Raw genomic sequence first — 15,487 nt, forward strand, 5'->3', positions numbered from 1 at the left:
TTGAAGCTGTCGATGCTGTCCGAGTCGCTGCTTATATCAGAGTGCGCAGACGACTTGAAGGACATGTCGCCGAAGATCTCGGCGAGCTTTTCGCTTGTCGTAGTGTTGATGAAGTGTGGCGGCGAAATCTCCTCGTCGCCTGTCTCGATCGATGACGTCGAGTCCGAAAAATCGGAATCGACCGCCGACAATCCCGACGAAGTCGGAACTTCGAGACGATACGATCCTTCTTTCTCGACGCGGAAGTGGAAACTTCCAAACATCATCTCCATAGGCTCCTCCAGATACGCATATGCATCTAAACGGGAGGGCGGGTGAGGAACAAAATCGACTAGATCAGTTTCGATCTGTTTACCTCTATCCATCGCGTTGCTTGCTACCGAAGAAGTCGATGATCTTGAACGTGCCATCAAGATCAGCTCCTTGTCGCCTCTAATTCCCATAGACGGCGTCAATTGACAAGGGATTAACTAGTCAATGCCTACAAGTTATAGACTAGGGTTTTGTCGGAAGTAGAGGGCAAGTAGATCTCGGGGGTTTGAGCCGGAAAAGTACTCGACTTCTTATGAAAACTAAGCCTATGTTGACAATGAATCGATCCTCTCTTCGTCCCTTGACTCCCCCTTATATAGGAGGTGGAGCCGGGGGTTTCGTGGTAAACAAGTTACAGAGTTCGGGAGACAATCTGAGTCCGTCCCGTAGTAATTACAAGTCGATATTCCTAATACAATTCTATCTTTCCAAACTTTCTCCTAATTGGGATTCCAGGCTTCGTAATCTTCGGGTCGTGGGCCTTCAGTAAAACCCCGGGTACCTTCTTCGGCAGGCCCATTGGGGATGCCTATATCAGTTGGAGACATGGTTTACTGGAAGGTTAGTCCGATGAAATGACTAAAGAGGTTCGGAGTGAAAGGAAAGTTAAGTCCTCGATATATAGGACCATTCAAGATACTCAGTCAGAACAGAGAGACAACTTTTGAGTTAGAGTTACCAGACAAGTTGAGTTTGATTCACAATGTATTTCATGTATCTCAACTCAGAAAGTGTTTAAAATCACCAAATGACACAGTTTCACATGAAGAATTAGAGCTGCAGTCAGACTTAAATTATGTTGGAACACCAGCTAAGATATTGGAAGAAACTTAGGACTCGAGCAATCAAGTATTGCAAGGTACAATGGAAGCACCACCCCGAGCGAGAAGCAACTTGGGAAAAGGAAGATGATCTCAGAAAATCCTACCCCGAGCTGTTCTGGTACCTTAACCACAACTTTGGGACAAAGTTTCTATTAAGGGGGAGAGGTTGTAACATCCCAAAACTTAGGACAAATGAGGGATAGATTTAGAAATGAGTTATGCATTGCATCGCAAAACGGGGGAAATTTTTGCGCTTGATTGCATAAAACCTAGGAGTGATCGAGGTTTCTCTCTCGTTGCTATTAGGGTTAGAGTAATGAGAGTGCTATAAACTTCGACATGACCTCTTTTTAAAGTTAAGGTTTTGGAGTAGAATTTGAGTTGGCATTCAAATTTGAATTTCAAACAAAGAATAATATAAGTGAACAATATTCAAATGAATTTATAATACATAATTAAAATTCATATCACACTTATACAAAATAATTCACAAATGAATTTCAAATAATAATAAAGAGCTCTTAAGGAAAACCTTGAGCTTTATTGATCATATCACACACATACATTGTCTTTACAATATCTTTTATATACAAGATTGGTAATTTAATAAAAGAAGTAAAAGAAGATTACAATCTTGATCTATAACTAAAATCCTAAACTAAAATTATTGGATCTTCTTGTCCTTGCAATATTTGAAGTCTTAAACCCTGCATACATCAAAGAAACAAACCAGAATTTGATAAAAAAAGTGGCAATGCCATTGATCAGTTTCCAAAACAATGCCAATGGGAGACAAGCATCAACCAGACCATGGTGGAGCCAATGATGGGCTCAAGTTTCAACCCAGGCACACACACACAGCTCACAAGGAGCTCTGCATGCTCAACAGCCACACACCCTGGCTTAGTCACCAAAAATGCACAGGCTTGTGTGTCAAGCATAGGCAGCAATAGATACTACTACAAATAGGTAGATCCAGCTGGAGAAGCCACACACACATCAACCAGACCACATTCAGCAAGTAACAAAGTAGCAACAGCAGCTGTTCATAGCTGTTCATAGATGTTCTTCATCAAGAACACATCCAAACCACAGAAACCATCCAGTTTCTCCAAAGCAACCAAAGCCAAACCAACCAGTGACCATGGTAACATAAGAAAGAATCACCAGGAGCTAGGAGGAGAAGTACAAGACAATGAAATCCATCCAGTAAAGCTGAGCAGCAACCAAAAATGACCATCTAGGAGCTGGAGCAAGGTATAACTTGTACCTGGAGTGGATCCAGAGGATCCAATACATCGTTAAGCATGCTCACACAACATATTCATGAGAAGATGCTCATGAGAGGGTTAACATCACTTGGTATTGACCAAGAGGTGCTGGCAGAAAGAGAAAACTGGAGCAATATACTATCCAGATGTTATTCTTTTGCAAATAGAAGATTATAGATGCCCAAATAGCAAACCAACAGATTAGTACATAGTCACTAGGAGCTACAGAGAACACCTAGCTATCTTAGCCAATTAAACCATCAATATATAGTTATTTTCTTCACAAAACAAGTTACAGTGGCATTCATATATATATATATATATATGATAAATACTATCTACCCCTGGGTGTAGTTACACCCATATCATATCTAATATACTACCATACGGAAGTATATACGATACTTTATCGGTTTGAGTATGCTCTTACACTATATCTAAGATATTACAAACCAACTTTGGTGAAAAAAATATAGTTGAGCATGTAGTTTGCACTATATATATGAAATACATGCATATGTATACGTAAAAGATGAGTCTACGTAAAAAACTATGCGTACTACCTACAAAGTATTATATATACTACCAAAATAATCTTATATATACTTCATACTACATGTACATACTCTCCGGTATGATAGATACTCTCTAGATTATGAGAAACACGGTGTGGGTGTAACTACACCTGGGTGTAGTATGAATATATCCTATATATATATATATATATATATATATATATATATATATATATATATATATATATATATATATATATATATATATATATATATATATATATATAGAGCTGAACTATTCTCGAACCCCCCTTAAGAGTGGTTCTAGAAGAGCTATTCTAGAACCCCCTAATCCCACTCGGTTTCTTCCCCCCGTCCCGACCGATACCCAACCGAACTTCCCACGTCCCGACTCCCGACCGATACCGATTCGTGAACGAAGCGAACTTCCCACGTCCTCCTCGTAAAAACACCGCGCCCCGCCTCGAGCGGAGATCAACCAGCTCCGCACCTCCACCTCCTACCTCGTCGGCGCGGCGAGCGAGCGGCGGCGGGAGCCGACGCGAGGGAGCTCGCGACGGACACGAAGACGTTGAAGCCTTCTACCTCGTCGGCGCGGGCGAGCGAGCGGCGGCGGCAGCCGACGCGAGGGAGCACGCGACGGAAGCGAAGACGTTGAAGCCTCCTACCTCGTCGGCGCGGGCGAGCGAGCGGCGGCGGCAGCCGACGCGAGGGAGCACGCGACGGAGGCGAACGGCGGCGGTAGCTGACGCAAAGGAGCCAGCGGCGGAGAACAGCGAGATCCCGCCTCGTTACTCGCCGCAATTCGTCTATAGCCCGACGAGATCCAGATTCCCTACAGCAGTTAATGGCTCCAATTAGAGGCAGATCATCGGAACATGCTTCAACATCAATCCGACCAAGCTCCTTCAAGACGCTAGCACTGGAGGAAGATAAGGTACAAAACCAGAAGTTCACATAACTCATATACTGCTTTGTGCTCACTGCAAAACCAAAAAAAAAGGAGCACTTTAGATTCTAGTGAAAAGAAAGTTCATAATGATTCATAATGGAAGTTCACATAACTCATTTACAAAAAACGACCAATTTAGATTCTCCTTAAAAGGTTCATATGAATTTATATTGGAAGTTCACATAACTATTTAACTGCTTTTCCTGTACATCAGTATAAACAAAAACCAAAAATAGATCGGAAGTTCACATATTCTCCTGCAGAGTCTATTGTAGGAAAAAGAAAACTTATGTCTTTTACTGGGAAGTTCTTAAAAACAGTTTCCTGGAGTTCACTTCAGTTATAAAAAATAAAAACAGCAAAATGAAAAAATAAGTATGCAGGTGCATGTATGCTGGAAGTTCATATTACATTGTTTAGCGGTTAACTTTACTTGTTTTAGTTTTTTGAAGACATCAGACAAAGTTTTATGTATAAAAGTTCTAGTCCAAATGTTCAAGAAGTTCACATGTTAAAAAACTTACCTTGTTCTGCTACTGCAGGGCAAAGAATCAGGAACAGGCAGTGACGACGAGATAATCAGCTGGTCAGGCCCTAAAAAGCCTCCAATGACTCCCATATCTTTGTGATGAGCCAGTTTCATTTATCCAGCCAGTGTTCCGCAATCCCAAGAGAAAGACAAATGCTGCTGCCGTTGAAAGGAATTTCAATCAGAAAATCCAAGAACAAGATGACATGGATAACAGCAAAAGGAAGCGGGATACCACAACATCAACAGATGATGATGAGGATATTATGTGTTGGTCAGGTCCACCAAAAAAACCCCGTTCACCAATAAAGTGCACTGAGGAGATATTTGCTAGTAATGCAACGTTCCGTCAGCCACGAAAACGGCAATCTACAAGTACATCTACAACAAACACAGCTGGAAGCAACAATGTGAACAGGGACAGTGGCCAAAAGTCGTCTTCTAGCAGTGATGCTTCTGAACAGCAACGCAGTTATGGGGATGGTCAAAGTGACAGCATACACCAAGATCGTCGAGGCACTCAATCAAGTCATATGCCGCCTCGAGATCCACTCGCCATGTACCAAAAGTCACACCGCCATGCCCCATAGTACCAGATGATAGAGCCACCTGCAGAGCTGCGAACATACACACACGTAAGTTCAATTTATATATTGCTGATAAAAATTTCACTCTTACACACACATTTATTTAGACAAATTTGCATGGAAGTTCACATGCTATATCTTTAGAAAAAACAGTTGATATGATTTGGAAAGATCGTGAACCCTATATCCATGATAAAAGTTCAGCTGATTTTTAGGAAGTTCACATGCTCAGTTTATTATATGAAATGTGTAGTTGATATGTTCTCGATATTCATGTGCAACAGTTTTCCTGTGAAAAAAAGTTCAGATGACTTTAAGAAGTCCATGTTCTTATTTTTTATTAAATTTTAGGAAGTTCACTTGACCTATTCCCTGAAGTTAACATACAAATAAAATATGTAAAAATAAATAAAAAATAATGCAATAACAAAACCGTGGCAATATGGTGTGCTGCAGATCTTGATCCGGACCTGATACCATCCATTGGTCAAGAATTTAGTACATTCAAAGACGCATATGTATTTTACAATACATATGCAAAGCACACAGTGGTTTGGGATAAGGAAAGGACAACACAACAAGAGCAAAGGCGTTACTTGAGATGTGTACGAGAAGGTACACACCGCCAAAGTGTCAACGAGGAAGACCGACAGCGTGACAAGATGACCAAAAGAATCGGGTGCAAGGCCTTTATGAGATTGAAAGAGAGGAGTGATGGTACCTGCATTGTCAAGGACATTACACTTCAGCACAACCATACCCTGCTGTTAAGCCCATCAATGCTAGTTTTCATGCGTTCTCACAAAAAGGTGGATCCAACATTGAAGGGGTTGGTAAAAGACCTTCAGTTCAGCAATATAAAACATGTAAACATAATGGGCCTGCTTACAAGGCTGCATGGTGGCCGTGATAAGATTGGCTGCCACAACAGAGACATACTAAACATGTAAGTACTCCCCCCCCCTCCCACCCCCTCCTTTATATATAAAATGAAAACTTACATGAAAAACAGGGGAAAGAAAAAAGCAAAACAAAAAAAGAAAAATAACAACAAATTTCTTTTTGCAGGAAAGCAGAAAACACGAGGAAGGAGTCCATGAATGAGGTGCAGAATATGTTCAAATTCTTTGAAGACATGAAGAAGGAGAATGAAAATTTCTTCTATGACTACAAGGTTGATGACGAAAACAGACTGGAAAATGTTTTCTGGTCTAATGCTAGCTCGAGGGCAGCATATGCAGATTTTGGAGATTGCATAACTTTCGATACTACTTACAAGTCGAACAAGCACCACTTGCCCCTTGCAGTATTTGTCGGCGTAAACAACCACTTGCAGTCAACAATCTTTGGTGTTGCGTTGATGGGAAACGAGTCAGAGGAGTCCTTCAAATGGGTATTCAGCAGATTCCTTGAATGCATGGGCGGTAAACAACCAATCTGCATACTTACAGGTTTGCAGAAAAATCAGAATCTATACTCCTGTTTGTACCTTCAGTTGTAGTTCATAACAAAAACACACAGAAGTTCACATGTTTACACCCCTGCAACACGAAAAAATAAAAGATATTTAATTTGCTGAAGTTCACCTTTGTTTTGTTTTTTGTGAAGTTTGCTTGCATTATACCTGATGTGTTTTTTCCTAATAATTGTTCAGATCAATGCCCAGCAATGGCAAAAGCAATACCTAAAATTTTCAAACGGACTCTACATAAGTTCTGTAGATGGCACATAATGAACAAGCATAAGGACCCGCTGAAGAAGCTTTATAAACTATTCCCTGACTTGAAGGATAAGCTGACTGCAATTTTGAACCATCCCCTAATGCCATCTGAGTTTGAAGATGCGTGGAAGGCTTTGATTGAAGAGTACAATCTGCATGATATAAATGTCATGATTAACTTATGGGCTGAAAGGAAATTGTGGATATCAGCTTACTGGAAGGAAGTTTTCTGTGCACGCATGACTTCAACACAGAGAAGCGAGAGCATGAACTTTGTGCTGAAAAGGGGTTTTGTCACTGAACGAGACAACCTACACATTTTTGCTAAGCAAGTTAACAACTGCATACAGGCAAGGCATGAAGCAGAGAATGCAGAGGCAAATGCATCAACGGTGAGTGATCGATTTCCTTTTTTATGTTAATGAAAAAAAATATGCTTCAATAATTTGGAAACACATAGGATGAGAACATAAAAAAAAGGAAAAAGACTATGCAGATGTTATGGAAGTTCACAACTGTTTGGTCAGGGGTTCTTCTGTACACAAAAAAGTGTCATCTGTTTTCGAGAAAAAAAAGTATGCACATGTTATGGAAGTTCACATCTGTTTAGTTCTGGGGTTCATATATATATATAAAAGTTATCTTATGTTTCATGTTCAAAAAGCAAATGACTTTTCCACCGACAAAAATCAAAAATGCAGGGCTCAAGGAAAACAGTCACCAGGTATGGCTTCGAGGCACAGGTGATGGATAAGTACACACGGGCAGTGTACTCAGTTTTCCGGGAGAGGCAATATCACAGCACAGCTTTCCGCATTAAGACTTCCCAGGATAATCCCAACATTTACCTTGTGCATCACTACAATCAGAGTAAAGAATTCGCTTGGTCAAGACATGAGTTCAGAGTGCTAGCAGATGAAGTTGAAGGCCGCTATGAATGCGAATGTAAACTGTGGGAACATACAGGTAAAAAAAAAAAGCCTCTTTCATCAGTTGCTTTTGGTTGTATTACACTACAGATGCATATAAAAAAAGTAATCGTTGACACGAAAAAATAAAAAAATTAACCGAGCTAATGTTAACTTTATGCACACACAGGGTTGTTCTGCCACCATGTCATAGCTGTCTTTGAGCACCTACGCCTGGATGAGATACCAAGCAAGTATATACTCCAGAGATACACCAAAGATGCAGTGACAAACCCTGATTACAACCGCAGAGACTACAGGACAACAACAGACGATGGGACTTCAATTGAATACGAGACGAACAATCCTTTACAGTGAAGCAGTTAAAATTATAAACAAAGGATGCACTTCGGAAGCAAAATTCCAAATAGCATTATCTGCCTTCAGAGATGCCAATACAAACCTGGACAATGAGGATGCAGAGCCGGAGAATAATGAGGATGCAGAGATGGAGAATAATGAGGATGCAGAGATGGAGAACAATAAGCAGTCATCGAACCAAGAAAACACAACACGAGAAACTGGCGAGCACAACGACATTCCTCAGACTGAGGACAATGATCCATATGCAGATATACAGCCTCCACTACTTGCAATAACAAAAGGAAGCAAGACTACAGATGCTGCAAGGAGGAATGGAAAATGCAAACCCCCTGCACCTGCCCGTCCGGAACCAGAACTAGATGAATACGGGAGACCGAAAGGTACAAGATTATGCGGAACATGCAATAAAATTAATGGCCACAATTCCAGAACCTGCAAGGCAAGGCAGCTGGCTAAAACACTCTTGGAAACACATAAGAAGGTGTATGGGCCTACAGCATCTTCAGCAAATATCAAGGTCCGCATAAGAAACTTGCTTGCTCGCCAGCACATTCCAGAGAATGATGAAGAGGAAAAACTGGACACAGATGAGGGTGAATGCTTCGAAGATGAGACGGATGATGAAGAATATGAGCAAGAAGATGAGGATGAAGATATCACTGAGCAAGAAGATACACAGAAAACACCAGATGTGGAGAGCAAACTGCAAAACTTAAATAAAACGGGAGGACAAAGGAAATGCAGCGTGTGCAACCTAAGGCTAGGACACTACGCGTCAACATGCCCCAACAGGGAAAAGATACTACAACAACAGATTGTTGAACGACAAAGAAGTGATGGTGCAACAATGAAACCAAAAGGGGTGAAAGCTTGTGGTACATGCAATAAGATAAGGGGACACAACTCTAGAACTTGCGCAAGAAGGCAGCTTGAGGAACAGCTATTACACCTGCAGTCAACAGAAAATGATAGCAACACAATGGAAGATAGAAGCAATGAGAAGAACAAGGAGAAAACACAAACTACACCAGCACCTATAAGAAGGAGTACCAGGAAGAGGTAGACACAAAAAAGGAAAAAAAATAGAATAGTTCATACTGAAAACAAATATGTAGTTGGTTACATTGTGTAGAATAAATATACTGCTGAAGTTCACTATTTGTTCATGCTACTGCTGATCCAAAATGTAAAGAACAGGAATTTTCATAAAAATCATTTATTTTAAACCTCTACACAGGATGTTGTGAGAATAAATATATCGTAATTCAACTGCTAGACAGTTGTTCACGTAAAATGTTGATTAAAAAAAAACAGCAGGAAGTTCACAGCCGATTATCCGCGAAGTTCACTATGTATGACGGTGTGAAAAAAAAGTTCGTATAAAAATTAAACAGGAACACACATGCAAGAAAAAAAGGGAGATCAGATATCAACAGCTGCGAAGTTCTCACATACTATTCATACGTGAATGGTACTGAATTGTTAAAAAAATGAACAGACAACATATAGGATTGCAAAAAACAGTAAAATAGGGACATCTTCATTGTATTATAAAATGAATAAAAGGGAAGGGAAACACAAAGTAAAAAGAGAAAATTATGACTGCGAAGTTCAGATCTAGCCAACTAAGGAATTCTCTTAAACATAAAACCTAAAAGAAAGTGTAGGTAAATTAAACGATTACAATCTGATCATAGAAAAAATAAAAATAAAAATGTCCCTACAAAACTAAAATCTTCACCAATCCCTGCCACGCTTCTTCTCGGGATGTTTGAATAAGGAGAAGAAGCCCCTCTCAAACAAATCCAGCCTTCGATAAACCTCGTAGGTTGCATATGCATCCCGTGCAGCATATTCCAAATGCTTAGGCGGTAGAGGCGGCGGATTAGCCCACATCCTGTGCTCTGCCCTTCCAAAACCATCCTTCATCTCAAAATAGATTGGATCTATAATAGCTCCAGCAACATCCTTCAGGCCTTGAAGTTTCTTCTTTTTGTCCGGATCTCTCCATATTTCCTGGATATCCTTCAGATTATGAACATAGAGATTTGAACGTGAGAGAACTTTGCAGTCTTCTGTGGTGCAAAAACCAGCAAAAATGTACCTAAAGCCATGAAGAAACTCAACCAAACTTTCACTCCTCTCATCAGCATGGCATATGTGGTACACAAGAACATCGGTGCCAACACATAGCTGGATCACAGCAGCTTTCTTCGGATTGAAATAGGTACCACTGAGTTTGTCATACTCAACATCAAGACCAACAATCTTCCTAGCAGAAGAATCGAGGGAACCTTCAGCATTGGTGATCCACTCCTCAACACTAGCTGCTGAATTCGTGTACAGAACCTTCATAGTGGTTGTGCCATGGCAGGGGAATGTGTACTCGTGGGAAAAAGGAGCGTTTGCCATGCAAAATCGGTGGACAGAAGAAAAGAAAGAAGAAGCAATTAGTAATTCACGTGCACCGAGCCAGAAAAAGAAAAGACCTGTATTTATAGATTGAGATGTAACAAACACGTCGTGATCCACGAATTCAGGAAACAAACAAGATATATCCAAAACAAATAAATAGAACAGCCGATGGAGATAACAAGAAAACAAAAATTCTGCGGGATAACAAACAAAAATGACCTTATCCGCGTAATTCAACTGCTAGGCAGTTTTTCACGTAAAAATGTTGATTAAAAAAAACAGCAGGAAGTTCACAGCCGATTATCCTCGAAGTTCACTATGTATGACGGTGTGAAAAAAAAGTTCGTATAAAAATTAAACAGGAACACACATGCAAGAAAAAAGGGAGATCAGATATCAACAAATGCGAAGTTCTCACATACTATTCATACGTGAATGGTACTGAATTGTTAAAAAATGAACAGACAACATATAGGATTGCAAAAAACAAGAAAATATGGACATCTTCATTGTATTATAAAATGAATAAAAGGGAAGGGAAACACAAAGTAAAAAGAGAAAATTATGACTGCGAAGTTCAGATCTAACCAACTAAGGAATTCTCTTAAACATAAAACCTAAAAGAAAGTGTAGGTAAATTAAACGATTACAATCTGATCATAGAAAAAATAAAAATAAAAATGTCCCTACAAAACTAAAATCTTCACCAATCCCTGCCACGCTTCTTCTCGGGATGTTTGAATAAGGAGAAGAAGCCCCTCTCAAACACATCCAGCCTCCGAAAAACCTCATACGTGGCATATGCATCCCGTGCAGCATATTCCAAATGCTTAGGCGGTAGAGGCGGCGGATCAGCCCACATCCTGTGCTCTGCCCTTCCAAAACCATCCTTCATCTCAAAATAGATTGGATCTATAATAGCTCCAGCAACATCCTTCAAACCTTGAGTTCTCTTCCTGTTGTCCGGATCTCTCCATATTGCCTGGATATCCTTCACATTATGAACATAGTACTTTGAACGTGATGTAATGGTGCGGTCTTCATGCGACACAAAACCCAAAGCAAAAGTGTACCTATAGCCATAAAAGAAATCATACAACTTTTCACTCCTCTCATCAGCATGGCATATGTGGTACACAAGAACATCGCTGCCAACACATAGCTGGATCACAGCAGCTTTCTTCGGATTGAAATAGGTTCCACCGAGTTTGTCATACTCAACATCAAGACCAACAATCTTCCTAGCAGAAGAATCTAGGGAAGCTTCAGCATTGGTGAGCCACTCCTCAACACTAGCTGCTGCGTTTGTGTACAGGACCTTCATAGTGGTTGTGCCATGGCAGGGGAATGTGAACTCGTGGGAAAAAGGAGGGTTTGCCATGCAATCGGTGAAACAGAGAAAACGCACAGAAAAAAGAAAAAGGAAAGGGAGAAGAATCGGTGATTGATATGCACCGAAACACAGAGGGAAAAAGACATGTATTTATAGTTCCAGAAATGTAACAGGAGACGTCGTGATCCACAAATTCAGGGAACAAACCAATACATATCCAATAAAACAAAACAGAAACAGCCGAGAGATAACCACAAAAAAACAAAAAAATCCTGCGGGATAACAAACAAAAAAGGATCTTATCCGGGGCCGCTAGAGCTCACGTGCAAGCACAAAACAAAAAAGCATAAAAAGACTACAAAGAAGTTCACGTGATAACAAGCAAGTGCAGACGTCGCACGCAGTAAAAACACCGAAAAATAAAAAGCTGTTCCACACCAACCAACCACCCCCCACCCACCAAACCACGCCCAACCCACTAAAAACCACCACTCGGCGCAAAAAAAAAGTCAACCACTGCCTGGTGTTCCGCCGGAAGAAACATCCCACGGAGAAGGAGTCGAAGGAAGAGCAAAGGGAGAACAAAAGAACAGAGAAAAAGAAGAAGAAGAAGAGAATTCTAGCAAGATCTACAGAAAAGTAATCCAAAGATCGAAAAGCGAAGGGATTACCTAACAAAAAGAAGGTGCGTCTAACCCATCCCCATCCCATCTACTCATTGAATCGCCGTGGATCTTCCTCTCTTTCATCCTTCATGGCCGTGGTTTTGAATCTAGACTAGTATAAAAAACAAAGATCTAACAACTTAACAAAATAAATACCTTAGAGATTACTTAAAAAATGTTTTGCATACGATAGATCTATCAAAAAAATCAAATAAAAACATGTTAGGCAGTGGTTTGGGGGGGGGGGTGGAATAGACACTAATGAACAAGAACCCGAGTTCAGATAAGAACTCCCGAGAAGCTCACTTGTTAAAATAAATGGACCACAATCTACAAAAAATAAAATAAGTGGGAGGGTTTTAAAATCTACAAACATGTATCCAGCGGCATTAGTATACCGTGATTGGGAAACTTAAAAAATATATAATAAAAGAAGTTGGAGTTTAAAATGTAGACAACACAAAATGCAGACTAGAAGTGGAAGTTCAGTTCAAAAAAGTGATGAGGTCCTCGTTAGTACAAAAAATGTTTTATGCTGGAATATTGTGACAGAATGGTCAGCTGGTCCATCGTGACGTCATCCTCAGCCGACAAATAAAGCGATGAAGAGACCTGTAAAAGAGGTAAAAAAAGATAGAAATGCTTTCAAAAATACTTTATGGAACTAAAAATGTGCTTATTTTTTATGCAGGTCCAACTATTCATGGATTTGAAATCTTTGACAAGCACTGTCACTTCGGAAATGAAGTTGAAATGACCAAGGAAAATCTGGATCATCTCAAAAGGCAAGTACTTGACTACAAGCCAACAATCCCATATTATGTATGCAAGATGGGGAAGACAACGAACAACATCACGAGAGGCAAAATGGTAATACCAAAGACGCCAACTTACAAAACTTTATTTTCGTACACTAACTGTATTACATATGATGTTTTGGCTGAACCAACATGTATTACTAACTTTATTACAGTCTTCCGATATTTAAATGTTTATCAAGTCCGTATAAAAGAAACTCGTGAAGTTCACTTACAGAATACACTGAACATGGATATGATATTCACTTTCATGTGTTTTCATGCAGACTTTCGATAAGGAATACACTGAAGAACACCTAAAGAATTATCTAACGGAGCCAACAACAATTCCAATAACCTCCAACACAAATGCCTGGGTTGGTACACGGGTAAGGATAAACAAAGTTGCAACTGGAAATGCAAAGTGATGACAACAAATTGGCCAGATGTAGTCATGGGTGCGTAAATAAAAGATGGAGATATCTCGCATGTTCTCGCTTCTACGACGGAACAAGAGAACTCGCTGCTTCGTGACACGTCTTAGCAACTGAGTCTGAAAAACTAACTATGAAAATAAAATTATGTACCAGTTTACTTTATTGAACCTTATGTTTTGTATCAGCACCCCGAGAACAAATTATGGTTGTGTTTCAGTATTGTTGATGTAATAAGAATGCTTATGAAGAAGTTCACATAGAGTGAGTACGAAGTTCGCTTATAAATGAAAAAGATTAGCAAGTTTATGTTCTGAAGTTCCTACATGAAAAATCATTTCTGAATATACGGGAATAAAAATAGTACAACTTTGCATTGAGAAAAACGAATGGATATGGGAATACTTTTACACTGTGATGACAGAGAAGTTCACTAATAACAAAAAAAAAAACAGCACATATTTTGTACAGCTTGCTGTTTTGAAAAAAGAAAGACCATATCCTCACTAATTACATCTGTATCCTGAATTCAATCACATAATGAGAAGTTCAGTTCAATAAAACAACAAAAATAAAAATGTTGAATATCCTATCAACTACTAATTGCGAAGAAATTGAATCAGATCATCATCATGCAGATCCCAATGATCGCTGGGTTGTCTGCGAACATAGACCAATAAGCAGCATGAGATCTTTCAACATACTAGGCCACTGCTCCGCCAGAATTTCATTCTTGGGATGAAATAGGAGCTGATACATGTACTCAGCTTTCCAATCCTCAACACGCCGCTGGTAGACAATCAGGAATGCAAAAAAACATATGAAAAACAAGAAAAATAAGACAAAAAGCTATACAAATAAAAACACAAAGACTACACTTACATCCTGGTTTTTTATATTATCAGCAATCTTATCACCACCGTATGTAGCACAAATTCTTAGAGCATAGAAGCCACACTCATTAGCCCCTTGTGCCGGAGTCTTTGGATAAGAACACCTGTCAGCAACAACATCCCACTGTATATTACCATTATATTTGTTAAATTCTGCAACACCATACACCTGTTTTAACAAGGCCACCATCCTATTAATCTGCAAAAACAAAAAAAGAACAAAAAGTGAATGGTTTCAGCAGTTTAAAAACAAAAAAGGAAAGAAAAAGTCGGGAAGTTCACATAGTAATCGATATATCAGTTCACACACACTACATATAGTTTTAGCGCTTTAAAAAACATATAAAAAGCTGGGAAGTTCACAGTGTACTAACATATCAAATTAACACACACAGTCAGATGGTTTCAGCAGTTTAAATAAATATAAAAAATAGCTAGGAAGTTCATATTGTAAAAACATATCAGTACAGACAAAAAAGTTTGAATGGTTGCAGTAGTACACATAAAAAGAAAAAAGCTGGGAAGTTCACATTATATTAACAAATGAGTTCACATAAAAAAAGTAAAAATGATAGCAGTGAAAAAGTAAATAAATAAAATGATGAAAAGAAAATCACGTACAATCTCAACACGATCCTCATGGTGCCGACTCCTTGAAGTATGTGCCAGACCAGTATACCTCCTAGTGTCAAGGATGTCCAACGTACCAGTGTACTTGTTCATAACATAAACAGAGTGATGATCATGCATGAAATGAGGGATGATGATCTGTTCAAAGAACAACCGAAATTAACAAAAAGGAAGTACGCACGTGAAAACAAAAAAAAAACAAAGGGAGTTCACTACAGCAAATATGAAGAGGTTCAGAATAAAAATCATACCAACTTTGCTTTCAAAGAAATTTTCATTAGGCCGAACATAACGCTT

At 39.4% G+C, this 15,487-nt stretch overlaps 2 protein-coding genes across 2 annotated transcripts; both read right to left on the reverse strand.

Moving 5' to 3' along the window:
* Window positions 1-9,760: 9,760 nt before the first annotated feature.
* On the reverse strand, window positions 9,761-10,378 carry LOC139838047 (uncharacterized). Its single transcript, XM_071827398.1, has one exon. It carries the CDS (start codon window positions 10,376-10,378, stop codon window positions 9,761-9,763), a length of 618 nt encoding a protein of 205 aa, XP_071683499.1.
* Window positions 10,379-11,141: 763 nt separating this feature from the next.
* On the reverse strand, window positions 11,142-11,762 carry LOC139838048 (uncharacterized). Its single transcript, XM_071827399.1, has one exon. The coding sequence runs from the start codon at window positions 11,760-11,762 to the stop codon at window positions 11,142-11,144; it is 621 nt and encodes a 206-aa protein (XP_071683500.1).
* Between the last annotated feature and the right edge of the window lie 3,725 nt (window positions 11,763-15,487).

The sequence above is a fragment of the Lolium perenne genome, chromosome 3, assembly GCF_019359855.2.
Source record: "Lolium perenne isolate Kyuss_39 chromosome 3, Kyuss_2.0, whole genome shotgun sequence".
Taxonomy (NCBI): Eukaryota; Viridiplantae; Streptophyta; class Magnoliopsida; order Poales; family Poaceae; genus Lolium; species Lolium perenne.

Coding starts and splice junctions, on each gene's coding strand:
- LOC139838047 (XM_071827398.1), bottom strand. CDS start 10,378: ATGAAGGTTCTGTACACGAATTCAGCAGCTAGTGTTGAGGAGTGGATC.
- LOC139838048 (XM_071827399.1), bottom strand. CDS start 11,762: ATGAAGGTCCTGTACACAAACGCAGCAGCTAGTGTTGAGGAGTGGCTC.